Source organism: Mirounga leonina, unplaced genomic scaffold (genome assembly GCF_011800145.1).
Source record: "Mirounga leonina isolate KUSES-001 unplaced genomic scaffold, KU_Mleo_1.0 Mir_125, whole genome shotgun sequence".
In the NCBI taxonomy this organism is placed as follows: domain Eukaryota; kingdom Metazoa; phylum Chordata; class Mammalia; order Carnivora; family Phocidae; genus Mirounga; species Mirounga leonina.
In genome coordinates this window covers 22,390,792-22,411,936 of record NW_023270305.1, presented here as the reverse complement: position 1 = coordinate 22,411,936, position 21,145 = coordinate 22,390,792, and the positions used below count along the sequence as shown (strand labels likewise).

At 40.6% G+C, this 21,145-nt stretch overlaps 1 protein-coding gene and 1 pseudogene across 2 annotated transcripts in view; one reads left to right on the top strand and one right to left on the bottom strand.

Moving 5' to 3' along the window:
* Nucleotides 1-1,799: 1,799 nt before the first annotated feature.
* LOC118007516 lies at nucleotides 1,800-14,589 on the bottom strand (annotated as a pseudogene).
* Nucleotides 14,480-21,145, top strand: part of STRN (striatin) — an 89,796-nt gene continuing 83,130 nt past the window's right edge. The window contains exon 1 of one of the 2 annotated variants that reach the window (XM_035000908.1): nucleotides 14,480-14,821. In XM_035000908.1, the coding sequence (XP_034856799.1) occupies nucleotides 14,588-14,821 (234 nt within the window). In that variant the 5' untranslated portion in view covers nucleotides 14,480-14,587. The remainder of the gene's footprint in view (nucleotides 14,822-21,145) is intronic. The other variant, XM_035000909.1, reaches the window with a different exon arrangement.

Genomic DNA, 21,145 nt, shown 5'->3' with positions numbered 1-21,145 from the left:
ATTTAAAATGTACAATTCAGTGGTGTTTAGTTTATTCACAACCATCACTACAACCAATTATGAACATTATCATTACTCCCAAAACAAACCTCATGGGGTGCTCAGTCAGTTGAGCATCCGACTCTTGGTTTCAGCTCAGGTCATGATCTCAGGGTTGTGAGATTGAACCCCGAGTTGGGCTCCATGCTCACTGGGGAGTCTGCTCGAGATTCTTTCCTTCTCCTTCTTCCTCTGCCCCTCCCCCAGCTTGCACATGCTCTCTCCCTCTTTCTAAAATAAATAAATCTTTAAAAGGGAAGAAAGAAACCTCACACCCTTTAGCAATCACCCCACAACCTTTCCATTTCTCCCAAGCCTTTCCCTATGACGGATCTACTTTCTGTCTCCATGAATTCTTCCGTTATGAACATCTCATATAAATGAAATCAGAGAATTTGTGGTCTTTTGTGACTGGCTTCTTGACTTAATGGTTTTTTGTTTGTTTGTTTAATTTGGTTTTTTTAGCCTTCAAAAACCTTTATCGGGGGATAAGCCTAGTTCTAATGGAAAAAGCCCACCTCTGAAAAAGGAGCTGTGGGTATGTAAGCTGGTCTGATGTACATTCATGACTTGTACATTCATGGTTCAAAATAAAGACCCTCAAACACAAATGAGTCTAAAGCCATTACAACCCAAAAGTATATGATTCACTTAGATGTGCTTATATTAGCTCTTAAAATATGATCTATGTACAGAGGAGCTGCACCTTCCTCACGATCAGCAGAAGCACATGGCCATTAAAAGGGAGGGGGAGGCCAAAAAAAATGACAGTTTAAATAGGGTATAAGGTTCTCCTCTTGACACTATTCAATAAACATATACCCAGAAGGAGAATGAAATAGAATCAATGCCCAGGTGCCTCTCAAAGAGGCAAATGTGATTTGGAACTTTCTAGCACAATACATCTCAACTACTCTGGGTACACACAAAACCAGGACTCCCTACATGAGATGCAAAGGGATTATGCCCACCGCAGTTAGCACCCAGCTCCTGTGCAAGATTCAGCTCCACTATAGTTTGGATCACTTCACTTACGGAAACAGTGCCTAGCAACAACCCTCATGCCTCATTAACACCACTCTATGGCCCTCACTGACTCAGTGGGGCTTTTTTTTTTTTTTTTTTTTAATGCATCTGAAGAGGTGGCAAATGGTTGCAACTGCTATCAGGTCACAACACTTCCAAAAGCTGAAAAAGATCTCCATCCGCTGGTGCAGTCTTCTCCCCTATTACACTTCTGCCACCAAAGGAGGGAAATGGTGGACAAGTTCTTTGCCACTGGGCCTTGCCAAAGTCAATAAGAGAGTTTGTCAAAGGCAGAACTGTTTTATGGGCAAACCATCTCTAGCTGCAAATTTTGGGTTAGGAAGAAGAAGCAAGGCATGTGTGCAAGAAAGAGGTAGGAGTCCCTTTGTCAAGGTTTTGGTGACCCAACCCCAGATGGCCAGCTTGGTGCCAACAGACCAAGACCTACCAAAACCCATTATTCAGACGGAAAAGGAAGAGAAGACACCAAAAAAATATAGTCAGTTCTGAAATCTGCACAGTTGATATTTGTTCTTTGTAGCACTAAGGACTTGAATGAGAATCATGAAACTTGAGGAACATATTCTTTTCTTCAGGATTTAAAAAATTTTATCATGTACCAGAAGACTACATTTAGTATGGTCGGTCTAATAGCTTTTGCTAGAACTTGGTTGTTAAAGCACACTGCACCCAGCACTGGGAGAACTTTATCTGAGTGGAGTGACTTGTGACCTTCATTGGTCCCCAAGCCGAAAGTCCTGTCCCCAGTTGTGTCTCCCACCTCCACCATTCTGATCAGCAACTTGCCTCATGGTAGCAGGGGACACACCAAATCCTGACACCTCTCCTCTCCTGCTGGGCAGCCAGCAGTACAAAAACAGGTATGGGTAGAAAAGGTCTTCGTCCCAAGTCCGTTGGGTATCTGAACATTAGGAGGAAATAAAGATCTCGAACAACATTTCCAATGAGCTCATTAATGACCGAGCCTCCCGTCATACAGTTGAATCCAAGGATAACCATGGTAAATAATAGGCCGTAACTGTGTTCCAAACCAAAATGATAACAATCGTGTCTCTGTTCAGCTGGGCCCAGACATAAAGTACTGACATGATCAGAGGAATCATCAGCAACTGCATATTCATTGCTAAGCCAGTAATCACGATGCAAATCCAGTTAAAGAGGAGCATGAATACATAGTCGGCTGGCCTCCCATCAAAAGCTCCTGTTTCACATCGTGTAGAATACTGATATAAGAAATAGAAATTGAGGGCGCCTGGGTGGCTCAGTTGGTTAAGCGACTGCCTTCGGCTCAGGTCATGATCCTGGAGTCCCGGGATCGAGTCCCGCATCAGGCTCCCTGCTCTGCAGGGAGCCTGCTTCTCCCTCTGACCCTCCCCCCTCTCATGTGCTCTCTCTCTCTCTCATTCTGTCTCAAATAAATAAATAAAATCTTTAAGAAAAAAAGAAATAGAAATTGACCAATAAATCCAATTCCCGGAACCACAGGAAAGTAAAAGGTGGCAGTGATTGGCCTCCACATCTGGAAGCCATAGAGGAAGGCTTCTTCAGACCAGAGGAAGAAGGAGACGGGCTGATGGGACCAGGTTTGCCAACAAGGTCACCGCGACAGTGGTGACCAACCAAGGGCATGTCTGGGATGCTCCTGGGACATCTTCACCTTTTAGGTGGCTAGGATGTGCACAGCCGCCCAACTCCCCAACTCTGGCCCCTCACCACACGGTGCCCTCTGTGAGTGAAAGGTGTGGGGGAGGAAGCCGCCCAAGCCAGGGAGCGGAAGGCGGAGATCCCCGATGTGGCGCCACACTTGACTAGATGTTTTTAAGCTTCATCCACGTGGTGGCATGCTTTAGTACTTCCTCCCTTTCTGTGGCTGGGTAATACTCCGCTGTATGTGTACCACGCTTTGTTTATCCATTCACTGGTGGATGGACACTTGGGTTGTTTCCACCTTTCGCCTATTAGAAATAATGCTGCCTTGGACAACTGTGTGCCAGTTTCCGGTGGACATATATTTTCATTTCTCTTGGGTATACACCTAGGAGTGGAATTGCTGACTCAATGATAACTCTTCAGCTTTTTAAGGAACTGCCACACTGTTCTTCAATTGCTTGTTTCTTGTTTCTTGCACATATAACCCCTCTTCACTCACCTATGTATGAAGTATAAAGTTTATTTCTGCTTTGGCTATTTTCTGCTATTCTTGGTACCTCCCAGACTTTTTCCATCATTTCCCACCTTGAGGTAGACTGCACCATGCATTAACAATGATTCTCTTTTTTTCTCCCTCTCTCCCTCAGCTCCTTCTTTCCTCCCTCCCTTCCTCCCTCCTTCCCTCCCTCCCTCCCTCCCTCCCTCCCTTCCCTCCTTCCTTCCTTCCTTCCTTCCTTCCTTCCTTCCTTCCTTCCTTCCCTTCCTTCCTTCCTTCCCTCTCCCCAGGACTACTTTGTACTTTCTCTATACTCTTCTGAGCCACTGACAACCTAACTTCTAGTTTTCTGTGATAGTATTTATAAAAGAAGCTCTGTTTGAAGAATTATATTTATTAGTTTGTTTCACTGCTCAATTCTTGAGATTCTTCTCAACCTGAATAATCATACTTATTCGATTCTGAACATCCAGTATCAAGGAGCTAAAAGGAGAAGCATCATGACAGCCAATGGATTCTTTCTGAAGCATAATCTGAGCAGTTTTAACGTTAAAAGAAAGTATTTTCTATTTACTTTCCAGGTTCTTGTTCATATTGTCCATTTGAATTCTGAATTTAATTAGAGAAAACTAAACTTTGAAGTCAGGTTTCTCTTTTCCAAATAGGTTCTGCTATCAACTAGGGATAGAACTTCAGAAAACCTAACCTTTTGGGGGCTTCAATTCCCTCATCTATAAAATTCGAGGAAAACTTACTGGGTATTCTACGATCTTTTGCAAATCTAAAAAGTACATTTCTGTGGATTTATCCTGCTTATTTTTATCCAGAGAGTGAGTCTTTGGCCAGTCCTTTAATATTATTTAGTCTGATTAATAGTTTTTACATATATATAAAATATATATGTATATATGTATATGCGTATATATACATATATATAAAATAGCTATCATAGTAGGACAGTATAAAATATATTAAATCCAGAGAGTAGTTAAATATTGCAGATTATCACTATCAAGAAGAGCTGCCATTTCTGTGGTGCACCAGGCACTGTGCTAGACACTTTATATCCATTCTTACTTTTCATTCAAACAATGCTAACTGAGGTCTGCAATTAGCCCAATTTTCCCAAAACACATTTAATTATATGAATCACTATGCCTCACATTTTCTTCATTCTTAATTGGAATTTTTAGGTTGTTGCCAGAAATGGCTAGAGTACAGCTATAAATAAATTTCTTGCCTTAATGCTTTCTATCACATGGATTATTTTAAAAACCTAATTTAATCATTACAAACCTATTTCTACTTCTAAATTAATAATAATTATGAAATACAGTTAAATAATTATGAAATTATTTATGGGCTTCACAAAATTTTACTTAAGAATTTCATGTCTTAATCATAATTTCTTAATTATTAGAAACATTATCCTGAGCTAAGTTTTTGGTGCTGTCGTTAAAACAAATATGTGAGAACCATGCATGCACAAGTGACCAGTACAACTGTTTTTTCTTTTCTTTCAGGAGAATTTATTCACAGCTTTAGTCCTCTATCCACAATTCTCAATCTCTTTTTTCCATTGGAATGCATAGGTTTCCATTAAGACATTGTCTCTCTCATACACATATACCCCATTTGCCCTTTCAGTGTAAGTCGATATAAGTCAAAAGAATCCTTGAAGGGGCACCTAGGTGTCTCAATCGTTAAGCATCTGCCTTCGGCTCAGGTCATGATCCCAGGGTCCTGGGATCAAGCCCCGCATCTGGCTCCCTGCTCAGCGGGAAGCCTGCTTCTCCCTCTCCCACTCCCCCTGCTTGTGTTCCCTCTCTAGCTGTCTCTCTGTCTAATAAATAAATAAAATCTTTAAAAAAAAAAAAAAGAATCCATGAAAATTTAAGTAAGTTTGTTTGGCTTTTCCAGCTTTTAACTTCAATTGTTCATGCTTTCTTTAAATCTCTTCCTTCTTTCCAACTTATTTCCATTTGTATAGGAAAATGCCTCTCTTATTTGTGGAAAAAAAAAAGAAAGAGGCATGACTTTAATCTTGCCCAATGAGCATAAGCGTAGAGTCAGGGGGAAAAGGAAAATCATTTTATATATTATTATAAATCAATTTTAATTATAAAATTTGCATTCATTAAATTTTTGGGAAAATTATCATAATTCATACACAGACCAAATTACTGTTAATATTTTAGTCTATTTCCTTCCACATTTGTAATCAACCTGAGGTAGAATGTTGTATCCTGCTTCTGCCCACTTATTTTATAAGCATTTCCCCCATAGAATTGCTCTAATAATAATATGGGATAGACTTAGTAACCATCATCTTTTGATCACTACTTAACATGGATGTACCAGTATCGAATTAGCCATTACCCTTTGCAGGGGGTACTTGGTTTCTAGTGTTTACATTTTCATAAATAATGCTGCATTGACTTTTAAAATATGAAACTTTGTAGATTATTTCCTTGGGATAGAATAAAGGGGTTATAAAAATATGGCAGATTTTAAATTTTAAGACATACTGCTGAATTTTAGAAAGTGATGCTTTTTGAACTAACAGATGTGAAAATGAAACTGGGTCACTGTTTTCCAAATTCCAAGAAAATACCTGGGAAGGTCATTAAATCACAAATATTTGGGTATACCTAAACATTTTTTATAAAGGGCATTCTAGTTGACTGTAAATCCTTATGAAGCTAGGTTGAATCACCATAAGGCTTAATAGAGTTTGGCTGCTTTTAGTAAAAATATGCTAGTTAAAACGAGGAAGGTGACAGTCCTACTCTATGTACTGAACTATCCAGTGTGTATGTGTGAGGCCAGGGCTTGGGGCTGGGCGATCAGCTTCAGATGCCACATATCAAGAGCAATGACCGACTGATGTCTATTCAAGCCAAGGGATAAAGAGGAACTAAGAATAAGGAAGGGAAGCATGGTCATTCATCTTCAGATGGGTGGACCAGATAGCTGATTGCACCAACAGGTCAATGTCTCAAGTAAGTAGTCTGCAATCGAACGTAAAATGAGAATTTCCTAAGAGAGCTGTTAAAATTGATTGCCTGATGATAGTGCATTCTTTTACACTGGACATATACAAGGAGAACTTGAATTCCTGTTTGTCAAAGATTTTGTGGTAAGATGGTCTAATGCTATCTCATTCGTTGGACAATTATTTATGGAACACCTATATGCCAGGCACTGGGAATAAAATAATGAATAGCCAAGCAAAGAATCGGCCATGATATGTTTACACTCTACCTGGGGAGAGATATAAAATAGTCACAGGTTGCGATAAGTAGTTGGAGGGAATGGTATGAAGTATGGTTTGATAAAGAATAGGCAGGGTTTTTTTTAAGTTTTTAAAAATTTATTTAAGTAATCTCTACACCCCATGTGGAACTTGAACTCAGGACCCCCAAATCAAGAGTCACATGCCCCTCTGACTAAGCTAGCTAGGTGCCCCAAGGCAGGAATTTCTACATAGGATAGATCTACATAGACTCTCGTCTGCTCTTCATACCTGAAATGTGACTACCTACCATTTGTTGTCTTAGAGATTCCTCAAACTCAATTAATTTAAAATCGGATTCTTCACCTCCTTATCTAAAAACTAACTTCTCCGCTCATGATCTCCCAATAAATAGGACAACTATTTTATCCTGTTGTGTAAGACATAGATCTCGGTATCATCCTTGACAGTTCCCACCTTCTCCCTCACTATGCTTAGTTCATCACCAAGTTTCCTAAATATCTTGTCAAATCCCTCTGAATCTTTATTGCCATTATCACCATCCTAGCAGATCAGCACATCTGGTTGCACTACAGCAAAGTGATGGGTGTAGACTGTAGGGTCAATTTTCCTAGGTTTGTATCTGGCACCATTATTTACAAGCTGTGTAACCTTGGGTAAGTCACTCGTCCTCTCTGTGCCTCAGTTTTCACATCTGTGAAATGAAAATAACAATATCTATTTTATAGAGTAGCTGTGGGTGAAATAAATTAATACTTGCAAATGACCTTAAAATAGTGCCTGACCCTTAGAAAACAATTTGGAAATGTCAGTTAATATTATATTTTCCACAAAGAAACAGAGATGATCTTTATAAATTTGAATTTATACCTTGCTGGAAACTCTCCAGTTGCTTACCTTAGCAAAAAGACCCAATTCCTTAAGGTGACCTGCGAGGCCCTGCATAACTGGTCCCTGCCTACTTCACCTCCTTACGCAGGTCCTATGGCCATATAGTAGTGTCCCTTTCTGTCATATGAAAATAATGTTAGGAGCACCTGGGCGGCTCAGTCAGTTAAGTGTCTGACTCTTGATTTTGGCTCAGGTCGTGATCTCAGGATTGTGGGATAGAGCCCTGCTTCCAGCCCCACACAGTCTCTCCATGCTCAGCGTGGAGTCTGTTTGTCCTTCTCCCTCTGCTTCTCCCACTGGTCACTCTCTCTCTCTCTCTCAAACAAATAAATAAAATCTTTAAAAAAAAAGAATGTTAGTGCTTACCTCTTAAGGACATTGTAAGGATCGAGTTAATGCATACAAAATGCATTATTTTTTTCTTTAGTAAATGCTCGGTAAGTACTAGGTATAAAAATGATAATTGTTATTACTTTTCTCTTGCTCTTTATGTCAGGTATATTGGACTTCTTCCAAATGCACTATGTACTTTTCTTCCTCAGGTGTTTGAATTTTGCTTAAAAAGCTCCATTTCACCTTCTGCTAACTAATTTATACTTCTCCTTCATGTTTTAATCTGGTGCATTCTCATAAAAATGTTGCAGCATTAATTTGGCTATTGCCATATCCTAAAAATGCTATTATTTAAATTATTTAAATGATCTTTTTCTCCTGTAACAAAAATGTATGTAGTGGCTCCTTAAGCTTGAATACAATCAGCTTACAGGTTATAATGTTACACATTATTTCATGTGAAAGTGTGTATGAGCTGGTTCAAACCACTCCTCCTCTTGTTACTTCATGTCCTGCAGCTGGGGGGGAAATCTGGGAAAGGAGATAACATAGATAATGGTAGAATTTTCCATTACAGAGAACAACTGCAAGTGCTAAAATTAATACATACTGAACAGCAGTAGCATATTAAGGGCCTGTAGGGAAGAGGGAGAGAGATATACACTACATGCAAAACACATCAAATCTTGTTTGGAAAAAGTTAAGAAAATAGGGGTCTCCAAAACCTGACAAAAATGTAGTGGACCTCTTTAACCTCATTCATCTTTCTTGTTTTTCTGGCACAAAGCCCAGATTTTTCCCTGTCATGTTTGCAAATAATAATAATAATAATGTACCATATTTGACTTCTTTTGAGAACTGACTTCAGTTCTAGTTTATATTTCAGGGTTATCAGATAGGAGTTTTGTGAGGGGGGGATGCTGTTCGAGCAATTCAAATCTACATGAAGTTTGGGTGTCTTCTTCTGAGCAGAAGCTCCATCTGGAAACCAGTACATCTCTGTTGCATGGTTGGCAGGAAGAGCCAGCTTATAAAAATGTTCTCTCCCTACCCCAAGTCCCACAACGGTTATTTTTATGTAATGAAGATACATGAATAGTTGGAAATTCCATTCCTACCTTAAAAATGGGGGCACCATAGTTATTAAAGAAAAGAAGAGGAGGAAGACAAGAGCCTGTAGAGTAGAGCTTCCATTCAATGGAAATGTTAAAGAGAAAGCAGGGGATGGAGTTGATGGGAGAAAGAAAAAGCATGTGTTCCAAAACCCACTGAAGGTTGGCTTAGAGGAATAGAACCTTAAGTTGGTCACCATCAATATTCTAAGAGAGGTCTTGCTACAGCTTCAGAGCTGTATTATCATTTTAGTCTCCTGCAGTGTTAGCTATATAGATAGTGAAAGCAATCCTGATTTTAGATTTTAAGTATCTCTTCCTTCATATATTAGTCACTACAAAATTAAAATTAATTTTAATTTCAAAATGAAATCTTATTTAATTAAATAATTGAATTTATTTAAATGTGTTAAATAAAAGGAAATTTCATTTCATTTATTTATTTACTTATAAAGATTTTACTTATTTATGTGTCAGAGAGAGAGCACACAAGCAGAGGGAGTGGCAGAGGAAGAGGGAGAGAAGCAGACTCCCCACTAAGCATGGAGCCCCATTCAGTACTCGATCTCAGGACTCTGGCATCGTGACCTGAGCTGAAGGCAGACGCTTAATGAACTGAGCCACCTAGGAGTCCCAGAGATTTCATTTTAAAATGAAAATTAAGCAACTCTCTAATTTCAACTACACTCTTCCAAAAGAAAATAATAGTAATAATAACAAAGAATAATAGAGGCGATTTTCCCATCTTATCATGTGACTGTGATGTAGATTTAATTCTTGGACTCAAAGAACATTTTCGAATAATGGAATTCCTTCACTTCACAACTTGTTATTGGCTGTTTTCCCAACCAGACTTTAAATCTAGGAAGGAAGTTTGGAGGCTGAGGCAAGGCAGAGGCAGGGGAGGCAGCAAGGAGAGGTGAGGGCAATAAGGGGGTGGGCAGAGAGTACAGAGGCTGATAAACAGTGGGCTATTGCACACGTCTGTTCCCCAAAGTTCTCTTCATGCCAGCGGAAGCCTATCTCCACTCAAGCGGTCCAGTCTCTGTTCTCTGACCAGAATTCTGATAGAGCCATGACGTTCAATTTGAAGATGTTTCTTGTAGCAGTTAAAAAGTCAGTAACTGGTCGTTTTGGAGAGGTTTTTATTTTTTCAATTAAAAAAAAATTAAAGTAAACTCTACGCCCAACGTGGGACTTGAACTCAAGACTCCTGAGATCAAGAGTCTCAAGAGCCACATGTTCTACCACTGAGCCAGCCAGGGACCCTTGGACAGTTTTTTGGTTTGTTTGTTTAAATAGCCACTCATTTTAATGAAAAAAAAAAAAAAAACAAAAAACAAGAGAGAGAACACAGATGACTTGTCATTTTGTGGAACTATAATCCCCATCCCACATAACACACCCAGAGAAATCAAAAAGAGAAAACACTCCAATTATCTAAATAACCATTTAGCATTTCACAATTTTTCACTTTAAACTGCTTATACCGATACATAAAACAACATTTAGACAGCTGCTCTCTGTGCTTGGACAGGAAACTTTATTTTTTTGTGTCACAGGTTTTACTAATTATAAAATGAAATGACCAGGAAATCAGCAACATCTTAAGGTCTGAGGCTTAATGGCAAGGCATGGACATTATTTTTTTAAAGATTATTTTAGCTATGCTGAATTAAAGTTCTAACGAGGGGATGGGGATGAGAAAGAAAAAAGAACAGTTATTGAGCCCCCAGTATTTATATTTAGTTAGTCTTGTGAACTCTGCTACAATAATAGCTATCATTATTTGGTTTATGCTATATGTCAAGCACTATGCTAGGAGACTTAACATTTTTCTCTCATCTAATCTTTTTTTTCTTTAAAGATTTTATTTATTTATTTGAAAGAGAGAATACATATGTGCACACGTGCACACGCACGCACACACACACACAGTGGGGGAGGGGCAGAGCGAGAAACAGACTCCCCACTGAGCAGGGAGCCTGATGTGGGGGCTGGATCCCAGGATCATGACCTGAGCCAAAGACAAACGCTTAACCGATTGAGGCACCCAGGCGCCCCTCTCTCATCTAATCTTCATGGTAACTTTATAAGGTAAATATTATTCTCATATTAAAAATGACACAATTGTGACTAAAAAAAGTTAAACCATTTGTCCAAGATTTCTAGATTTGGATAATTGTAGAGTGAGGAATAAAATTGAGTCTCTTCTTTCTCAAGATTGCTCTGGCTATTTGGGGTCTTTTATTGTTCCATACAAATTTTAGGATTGTTTGTTCTATTTCTGTGAAAAGTGCCTTTAGAATTTTAATAGGGATTGCATTGAATCTGTGGATTGCTTTGGGTAGTATGGACATTTTACAATATTAATTCTTCCAATCCCTAAGCATGGAATAGTCTTCCATTTATTTATGTCTTCTTCAATTTCTTAGTATCTGGTAGTTTTCAGTATACAGATCTTTCACCTCATTGGTCAAATTTATTCTTAGGTATTTTATTCTTTTTGATGCAATTGTAAATGGGATTGTTTTCATAATTTCTCTTTCTGATAGTTTGTAATTAGTGTATACAAATGCAACATATTTTTGTATAATGATTTTGTATCCTGCAACTTTATTGGATTCATTTATTAGTTCTAACTTTTTTTGATGGAGTATTTAGGGTTTTCTATATATATAAAGTCATGAAATCTGCAAATAGGACAGTTTTATCTCTTCTTTTCCAGTGTGGATTCCTTTTATTTCTCTTTCTTGCCTAAATGTTCTGTGTAGGACTTCCAGTACTATGTTGAATAAAAGTGGTGAGAGTAGGCATCCTTGTCTTTTTCCTGATCTTAGAGGAAAAGCTTTCAGTTTTTCACAATTGAGTATAATGTTAGCTGTTGTCTTGTCGTAGATGGCCTTTATTATGTTGAGGTACATTCCCTCTATATCTGCCTTATTGAATGTTGTTTTTTTATTCAAAAATGGATGTTGAATTTTGTTAAATTTTGTCAACATGGTGTATCACACTTATTGATTTGCAGATGTTGAACTATCCTTGCATCCCTGGAATAAATTTCACTTGACCGTGGTGTATGATCCTTTCAATGTATTGTTAAATTTGGTTTGCTAATATTTTGTCAATGATTTTTGCATCAGGGATATTGACCTATAATTTTTTTTTTTTTTGTATCAAACTTATCTGGTTTTTGTATCAGGGTAACGCTGGCCCCATAAAATGAGTTTGGAAGACTTCCCTCCTCTTCTATTTTTTGGAAGAGTTTGAGAGGGATTGATATTAATCTTTCTTTGAATGTTTGATAGGAATCACCAGTGAAGCCATCTGGTCTTAGACTTTTATTTGTTGGGACGTTTTTGATTACTGCTTTTCCTTACTAGTGATCAGTCTGTTCAGATTTTCTGTTTGTTCATGACTCAGTCTTGATAGGTTGTATGTTTCTAAGAATTTATCCATTTCATCTAGGTTGTCCAATTTGTTGATGTATAATTGTTTATAGCAGTCTCTTATGATCCTTTGTATTTCTGTGCTATCAGATGTAGTATTTCCTTGTTCATTTCTGATTTTATTTATTTGAGTCCTCTCTCTTTTTTTCTTGGTAGTCTAGCTAAAGGACCTATGGGCTCTTAAATAGCTACCATTAAATTTAATTATGTTTTATAGCATGTTATGAATTTATTTCAGGGAATTGTCAGACATGTCTTCTATTAGAGAGAGAGAGAGAGAGAGAGAGAGAAAACCTTTTAACATTCACAACTTGTAGGAGTACTTAAATCTTCCAGATGAAAAAATATGCCATTGTGGTGACATTATTGTCCCTTTGGTATTCTGGTAGGTCTGATAAGTAAGAAAGGAAGCAACATGTTAATAGAAAGATCAATGAACTAGCAGTCAGGAATTCTGGTTTCTAGTTTTGGCTGTGCCATCCACTCAAAGCCTCATTGTGGAAAGTCTCAACTTCTTTGGACTTAAGTTTCTTGAGCTGTAAAATGAGAGGACTAGGCAGTGTCTCAAAGGACACTTATAACCAAACTAATTTATGACACAGGGAATTTAGCCAAGCCTGTATCAAACTTTTATTCTAATAAAGAATGAATTCATGAAGCAGAAACATTCAGTAAGTGAGAAAAGAGAGCTTGCCATCTTTATTTGCAACCAGGGCAGATACAGTGTGTTTCCTGTCCTTTCCACAAGTAGCCATGGGAAGGGAGGGGTTGGGGGGAGAGAACAGGAACAGGATGTCCTTCCCTGACATGTCAATAACCAGTCTAAATCTTTAAATTTTTTCATGGCCATCAGGTCTGATATTCCAGAAGTCCATCCCACACAACAAAAGAATTACTAATAACTTGTTATGAGGACAAGATAAATGCTTCATTTCATTTTCATTTGTTAAATTTTTTTTTTTTTAGGTACCTTTCTTTCATTACTGTTGTAGTGTGAGTTTATAGTGACATAATTTCAGGGACTTCGAAGGATAACATTTACAGAGAAACACTTGAAAGGACTTCGGTGTGCTTTTGGTAGGCTAATATTGCTGAGAGTTTGCAGGTGAACCAAGACAGAAACTAGAAACGGGACAGGGGGAAAGGGAGAAGTGCCTGGATACCTAAGCCAGTTCCAGGGAAGAGAAAGGGACTTTGTTCTTTCAGGCAGTGTTGATTTAAGGCACTGTGAGAATTGATTATATACTTGCCAATGTCCCTTTGATGACAGGAGCTGTGTCATTTATCTTTATATCCCCAGCGACAGAAACAACTGACAATCAAATATTTGTTGAGTTGAACTGAGTAAAAACTGCGCGGGAAAAGGTAGGAAAAAGGAGACCGAAGTCGCAGCCTCGGATATCTGAAACTTTACAGGATTTGGATTTACTGCAACACTGACTGCAGGAGAAAGGGACTTCAGGAGTAGCAATGTTTCAGAGGAGGTGCCAACAGCCCAGAATTTAGAAGCTGAAAGGGGACTAGTTTAAGAGAGCGATCAGAGTTCCTTATTAGTGAAAACTGACCAGGCAACAGGTTTGAACCCCCAAGAGGAGAAAGAAAGGGGGGAGCGACAGCGATAAGCAGATTGCCAAAACTGAGGAGTGTTTGTGGCCAGAGAAACACTGAAGTCGGAGCCAAAGGGAGAGGATTGTGTTCCAACTAGCTGGAGGATCCCCGCCCAGGAGCCTGACCTCCGAACTTCGCTTTGAGCTTGTTTCTTAACAGAACTACCAGGAAGCCCTGAAAGATGTGCGGCTCGGGCTGGTATCTTGGCGCGACAACTTCCGTGTGTGTGTGTGTATGTGCAAGTGTGTGTGTGTGTGTATGTGCAACAGGGCGCGCCGCCCAAGAACTTCCGTGTGCGAGAGGGACTGGCGCACAGCCCGCCCACGCCCGCCGGGCGGGTGAGAAAACCCGCGCTCCCGGCCCGGCCGGCCCCCACCGCCGCGGGCAGGGGCGGGCCGGGGCGGGCCGGAGGGCGGGGCTGCGGCCGCGCCCGAGCCGCGGGCCGCCCCACAGGCCGCCGCGGCCGCGCTCGCCGGCGCCACACCCCGCGACTACATTTCCCAGCAAGCCCCGGGCCGCCCGCGCGCCGCAGTTGACCCATTTCCCGGCCCGTCCCGGGCTCGGCCGGCCCCCGCGCCCAGGCGGCTGCTCCCTGCTGACTGGGGTGTGGGCGGGGAGCGGCGGAGGCAGGAGGAGGTGCTGCTGGCCGCCGCGGTTGCCTCCGCTGCTGGGCGCCTGGGCAGCTCCCGAGGGTTCTGCGGCCGCCATGGACGAGCAGGCGGGTCCCGGCGTCTTCTTCAGCAACAACCACCCGGGCGCCGGCGGTGCCAAGGGTCTCGGGCCTCTGGCGGAGGCTGCCGCGGCCGGCGACGGAGCGGCTGCAGCGGGGGCGGCGCGAGCCCAGTACAGCCTCCCTGGGATCCTGCACTTCCTGCAGCATGAGTGGGCCCGCTTCGAGGTTGAGAGAGCCCAGTGGGAGGTGGAGCGGGCGGAGCTGCAGGTAAAGACCCTCCCGGCCTGGCCCTCTTCATCCCGCCTCTTCGCCCCCTCCCCCCCTTCTGGCCCCCGTTCGTCCCCTCCCCATTTGCTCCCGCCCATTCCACCCAGAACCGCGTCCCTTTACCCCCTTCACCTTTGCCTTTCGCTGACCCCACTTCCTTGACCTGGGTTCCCACTCCCGCCCTTGATGCGTTGTTTACCCTCCCCGCTCCTTTTCGTCTGCTCCTTCCCACTCTGAACTCAGTCTCTTTCCAACTCTTCTGCCCTCCCACATTTTAGGTCGTCCCTTTCAGTTTACTAATTGGGCTGACAGTAGTTTTGAGAGACGTCGAGCAAATCATTCTCTGCCCTAGTGAGTCCCATCCTAGGTCTAGAGATGTTCCCTGCGAAGGGTATTGGTAGTTGGCTCCTCTCTCTGAAAGGAAGGTGATTAAAGACAGCAGAAGTTGTGTCCGAGGGGCCTGGACTTCAGGCGAGAAGCAGATGTTGGGCCAAAGTATTATTAGGAATATCAGCTTCTTTTTAGATACATGTAAATGGTTTTTTTCCTCTTTCCTCTTCCTTACCCCCTCCCGCGTTTCTTTTAGGTATTTCAGATTCATGGATTTTGAATGAAGGACCTAGATGATACAGTCAGGTGATGGTTCAGAGATGGTTTCCTGTTCTCAGAATCTGAAACTATCCAAGGGTTAATTTTATGTCCAGTGTTTTGTGAGGTTGACTTGTACTTTGAAAGGAACTAAAAGGGACTTTAAAGTTGGTTACATTTCCTTGCATAATCTGCAAGATAAAGTATATCCAGGAGGGAGCTGTTGTGGGCTCTTAGAAGAAAGTGAGGCTGATCCTTTATTGGCCATTCTGAATTGCTAAGTAGGTTTCAGTGGCTGTTCTTAAAACTTCCAAGGCACATACCAATTTCACAAGGGAACTTAAAGAACTGAGTAGCTGTGCCTTTCTGTTTTACTGGCTAATCCTGTATTCTCATGAAATCTGAGTATAGTTTTGGTTGGTGAAACACTTGAAGTTAAAATGCTATCCAGTGTGTCACTTTTTTTGGTAGCATGTATTTTCTTTGGCACTTAAAAAAAGAAAAGGAGAAATCTGTTAAATAGAATCATGTGCTGGAACAGGGTGGTTTGGCATAGTGTAAGTGGCTGGGGAAAGAGGGAGTAGACAGCCTCACAGTGCGGGTTGTGCTTGCTTCTAGCTCTGACCTTGAGGAAATCCTTTCGCCTCTCGGAACGTCAGTTTCATCTTTTATTTATCCAGTACTTTATTGAGGAGTGCCAGCTGTGTGCCTCTAGGCCCTGGGATTAACAAAACCGACAGCAACTCTGCCCTCATAGAGCTTACATTTTAGTCGGCAGTCAGCCAGCAAATGCAAGTATATAATATACTGGACCATAGTGGCACCTTGGATGAGAAAAATAAATCAGGTACAGGGATAGAGTGTGAGAGGGGCAGCTGTTTTATTTTAGATGTGGTGTTTGAGGAAGGCCTCTGGGAGGAGTTGAATGAAGCGAGGCGTGACCCATAGTTATTCGAATTTTTTCTCGTTATTTGTACAGTTGTATGTTTATGTTCTTTGGCAGCCTTTTTTATTCCTTTTATGTACTTAAGTATCTAGTCTGTGGATATTTGTAATTTTTCTTAAAATAAATCTGACCATGTCTGTATAAATAACAAGCAGACTTAAATGCTTCAAATTTATTAGTAATTCACTTTATTAGCGCTGCATTCTATAAATGAGCTTGTGGATTTCAGACTTCAAGGAAGTGTGAAAGACAGGCTTTAACTTTAATGTTGTTCAGGTGTGGAGAATGATTTTTGTGTGTGACTGCTTAAATTTTAATTTCCAGTTTAGGGAAGGCGAGTCACACTAATTTGGTCAAAAAACAAATTAATAATTCTTCCCTTCTTACTTCTGGAGGTTTGGGAACTTCCAACTCATCTCACCCCTTGTCGGATCTCCCAGTGCTCCCCCTCCACTCCTCCATTTCAGCTTTTCAGTTTACCTGTAATTAATTGTAGTCACTCTTCAGTTTTACACACACACATGCACGCACGCGCGCTACTTGCCAGGTTATTTATGGTAAATGTTAAAGTTCAGGTAGGTTTCCCACTGGTGCTCATCACATTGAAGGCGGTACATTTTTACAGTATCTTTTGGTTTGTGCTCATATTAATTTAAGCATCCATGGAGAAACGTTAAACGTTAAAAATGTGTCATATTTTCCAAACAGAACAAATATTAAGGATATTTTTATTTTGTGGGTGAGAGTTGCAGGAATCTCACAATTTAAAATATGTTTTTAAAATCATTTCATCAACATCAATAAATTTTGAATATATCTCTTCATTTTTCTTTTGCCATTGGAATTTTTCTAGAAAAACGATATGAAGTAAGAGTTGAATGAATGACAATGAAATTTTTTTTTAAGATTTTATTTATTTTATTTGACAGAGAAAGACACAGCGAGAGAGGGAACACAAGCGGGGGAGTGGGAGAGGGAGAAGCAGGCTTCCTGCAGAGCAGGGAGCCCGATGCGGGGCTCGATCCCAGGACGCTGGGATCACAACCTGAGCCGAACGCAGACGCCTAACGACTGAGCCACCCAGGTGCCCCGACGATGAAATTTGGATTAGTTTGTGTCCCCCTTTTGATTTTTGAATCTCTTCTCAAGTCATTAACACTACAGTCAACAAAAATACCTTTAAGATTAAGTCTAATTTGTCCCTTCAGGAACCTGTCAGTCCTGCTCTTTGAGGTTGCCAGTGCAGAGTTGTGCAAGGCAATCCAAGCTCTCATCTACCTGGCTTGCCTTTTCCACTTCCTCCCTTCTTCAGGTCTTGGGAGGAAGGAACCAGCTACATTGTGATGCAAACTTGTCATTTCCCCTGCCCCTTGCCCATCTTGGTTAATGTAGAATTCTCTTTGTTTTTTATAATCTCCCTCCTACCTCACTACCACCGTTCAGATGAGACTAGGTCATTCATGGGAAAAGAATGGTTAGAATTATTACTGAGCTTTATATTTGTGAAAGGAAGTGGAATTGGAATACTAATCATAACATTTGAGAGAATTTTCTGTATGTGAGACATTGAGCTAGAGGACCTCAAAAGAGCATGCAGTCTAGTTGGAATGATAGTACAAGCAAGATGCAGAAAAATCAGTATTTATCACGTTGGGGGCTTAAATTTTCTTAGAATAGCATAAAAGAAGAGAACTAGCAGTGAATAGGAAGAAAGAACTTTGTGAGGTAATAACCTATTTGAAAATTACTGACTTAACAGAAAGCAAGTATGTAAATAAAAAATAAAATTTATTGGCCCTAATTTTGGGGGCTGTGTATAGTAGGGGAGGCTCTGCTGTTTACCTGCAAATGCTAAAATTGTGTGAAAAAGATGATATGATTGAGTAGCTTAGGGCATGTGGTGTACGGACTGTATACTGGAGTGTTTATTAATCTGGATTTTGTCATTATAGATTTATATTTTCATTCAACAAATGTTTGTCAGTCATCCGCTTTATGCCAGCTCCTGTTCTAGGCACTGGAGAAACAAGAATGATTAAAATAGACCCTTCCGTCATGAAGCTTAAATTCTGGAGGAAGGCAGACAGTAATAAATACCTATATACATAAAATGTTAGATGGTAGCGAGCACCATAACATGGTATAAGTGGGATATGAAATGCTTGAGGGTGGAATGGGGAAGAAAGGCTTAACTGATGAGATGCCATTTGAGCAAGACTTAAAAAGGTGAAAGTAAGGAAAGAATGTTCTAGGCCTAGAGAACAGTGCTGGGGGGGTGTGGGGGGCAGGGGGAGCATGCTTGGAATGTTTGAGGAATAATTAGGCACATGTGGCTAGAGTAGAGGAGAAGCATGGAAGAAATGTTGGAGGCACTGGGTCTTGCCCATTGTAAGGATCTTAGATTTTACCTCTGCCAGATGGGCAACGGTTGAAAGGTTGTTTTTTTTTTTTTTTAAGATTTTATTTATTTATTTGACAGAGAGCGACACAGTGAGAGAGGGAACACAAGCAGGGGGAGTGGGAGAGGGAGAAGCAGGCTTCCCGCCGAGCAGGGAGCCCGATGTGGGACTCTATCCCAGGACCCTGGGATCACGACCTGAGCTGAAGGCAGTCGCTTAACCAACTGAGCCACCCAGGCGCCCGAAAGGTTTTAAGCAAAGGAGGAACACCATCTTTAAAAGGAACCCTTTGCAAGGATTTAGAATACACTTAGAGGGAAGACAAGAGTAAAAGAGTCAGGGAGTCTAGTTAGGGGGCTATTTTAATAATCCAGGCTGGAGATGAACTAAGGTGGTAGTGATGAGATAAGTGAATATATATTTTGATACATATTCAAAGTATAATGGATTCCGAATACATTTTTGAAGGTAGAAACAACAGGATGTGCTGAAGAATAGAATGTGAGGAAACGAGGAGTCATGTATGACTCAATTATTTTGACTGAGTAGCTTCATGAGACTGTTAAGATTTACTGAGCATATAGATGGATACAGTATTTAAAATGACAGTTCATTTTGTGTTTCAACTATTATTTACAGTTACGGTGAGAGACAACATGGCATAGACCTGCTTTAAGTCTTTTCTCTAAGACTTACTACTTTATGGCAAACATGGCAAACAAATTCTGACCTTTGAGAACCTTAGTTTCCTCATGTATAAGGTGAGGATAATAAGTTACCTTGTGAGGATTAAATGAGATGTTTTAAAATACCTCACAGAGGCTGGCACGTAACACAAAATAAGTGCTGAATGAATAAATGGTAGCAAATACGTGATGTAAAATTTGCATTCTTTGTTATATCCTTGTCTTCAGAGAAAAGCATAATCTTTTTTTTTTTTTTTAAAGATGTTATTTATTTATTTGACAGAGAGAGAGAAAGCACAAGTAGGCAGAGAGGCAGGCAGAGAGAGAGGGAGAAGCAGGCTCTCCACTGAGCAGGGAGCCGGACGTGGGGCTTGATCCCAGGACCCTGGGATCATGACCTGAGCCGAAGGCAGCCGCTTAACCGACTGAGCCACCTAGGCGCCCCGAAAAGCATAATCTTTAGTTGTAAACTCTTTTAAGGCTAGAGCATGTAAGTGTCATCCTGGACCAGGCAGTCTAATATTCCAGGTCTGATGGTGGCCCTACGGGACATTTCATAGGAGTGAATTGTCAGCCTCACAACACTGATTATATACTTCACATGTATTTGCTTTCCTTATAACTCAGGATGTGTCTGTTATCTTGGAATTTGTGTAAATTTTTTTGTGTGTGTTTTTCTTTTTTCTTTTTTTTTAAAGATTTATTTATTTGAGAGAGAGAGAGAGAGAACATGAGAGGGGGGAGGGTCAGAGGGAGAAGCAGACTCCCCACTGAGCAGGGAGCCCGACGTGGGACTCGATCCCGGGACTCCAGGATCATGACCTGAGCCGAAGGCAGTCGCTCAACCAACTGAGCCACCCAGGCGCCCCTTGAGTGTGTTTTTCTTAACTTGCATGATGTCTTGGGTAACAAACATATCAATTTCCTAACCACCCTATAAAACTAATCTTTGGTTTTATTCAGCTCTTTAAACCACTTCCTTTGAACTTGGAGCAGGTGAACCCCTATACCATTGTGGTATGGTATAATTTTGTAAACAGGATCATTTTTCATTCTATTTGTATCCTTGATAATTTTATAATCTTTAATTATATTTTAGAAAGATTATAGAGGTTTTACTCTTAAAACGTAGCCTATTGTTTGTCACTTAAGTTCAGTATTTCTCAGCTTTAGCTCAATCTTAGAATAATCTGGGGGGAAATTTAAAAAATATTCATCCCCTGGACTCTACCCCAGACCAATTAAATCAGAATCTTAGGATTTAGGGCCGCTGGTATTAGTATTTTTTTGAGCTCCCTGGTAGTCCTTATATGCAGCAAGGATTGAGAACCACTGCTTTAGTTGTTCGTTTCTGATTTTACATGTATAGTTCGATGATTTTAACACATGTGTTAGTATTCCAGATATGGATGGCTTTTTATAGAATTTGGGATATAATTTCTGTTATTCTTTCTGATGATAGTTAGCATTTTATTTTTAGCCAGTAGAATATTATAATTGGATTCACCTCTCTCTGACTGAGAGAGAGAAAATGATAATCTTTGAGCTGGAATGAACTTTGGAAAAAATCAGCTGCAACTTTCTTTCGCAGGTAAAGTGAGGCCCACAGAGAGGTTGAATGACCAAGAATGAAATTTATACAAGCTGTCACTTAACTCTCCAGATACCTTTACAGTTTTTTTTTAAGCCCTTTCAAATACTATCT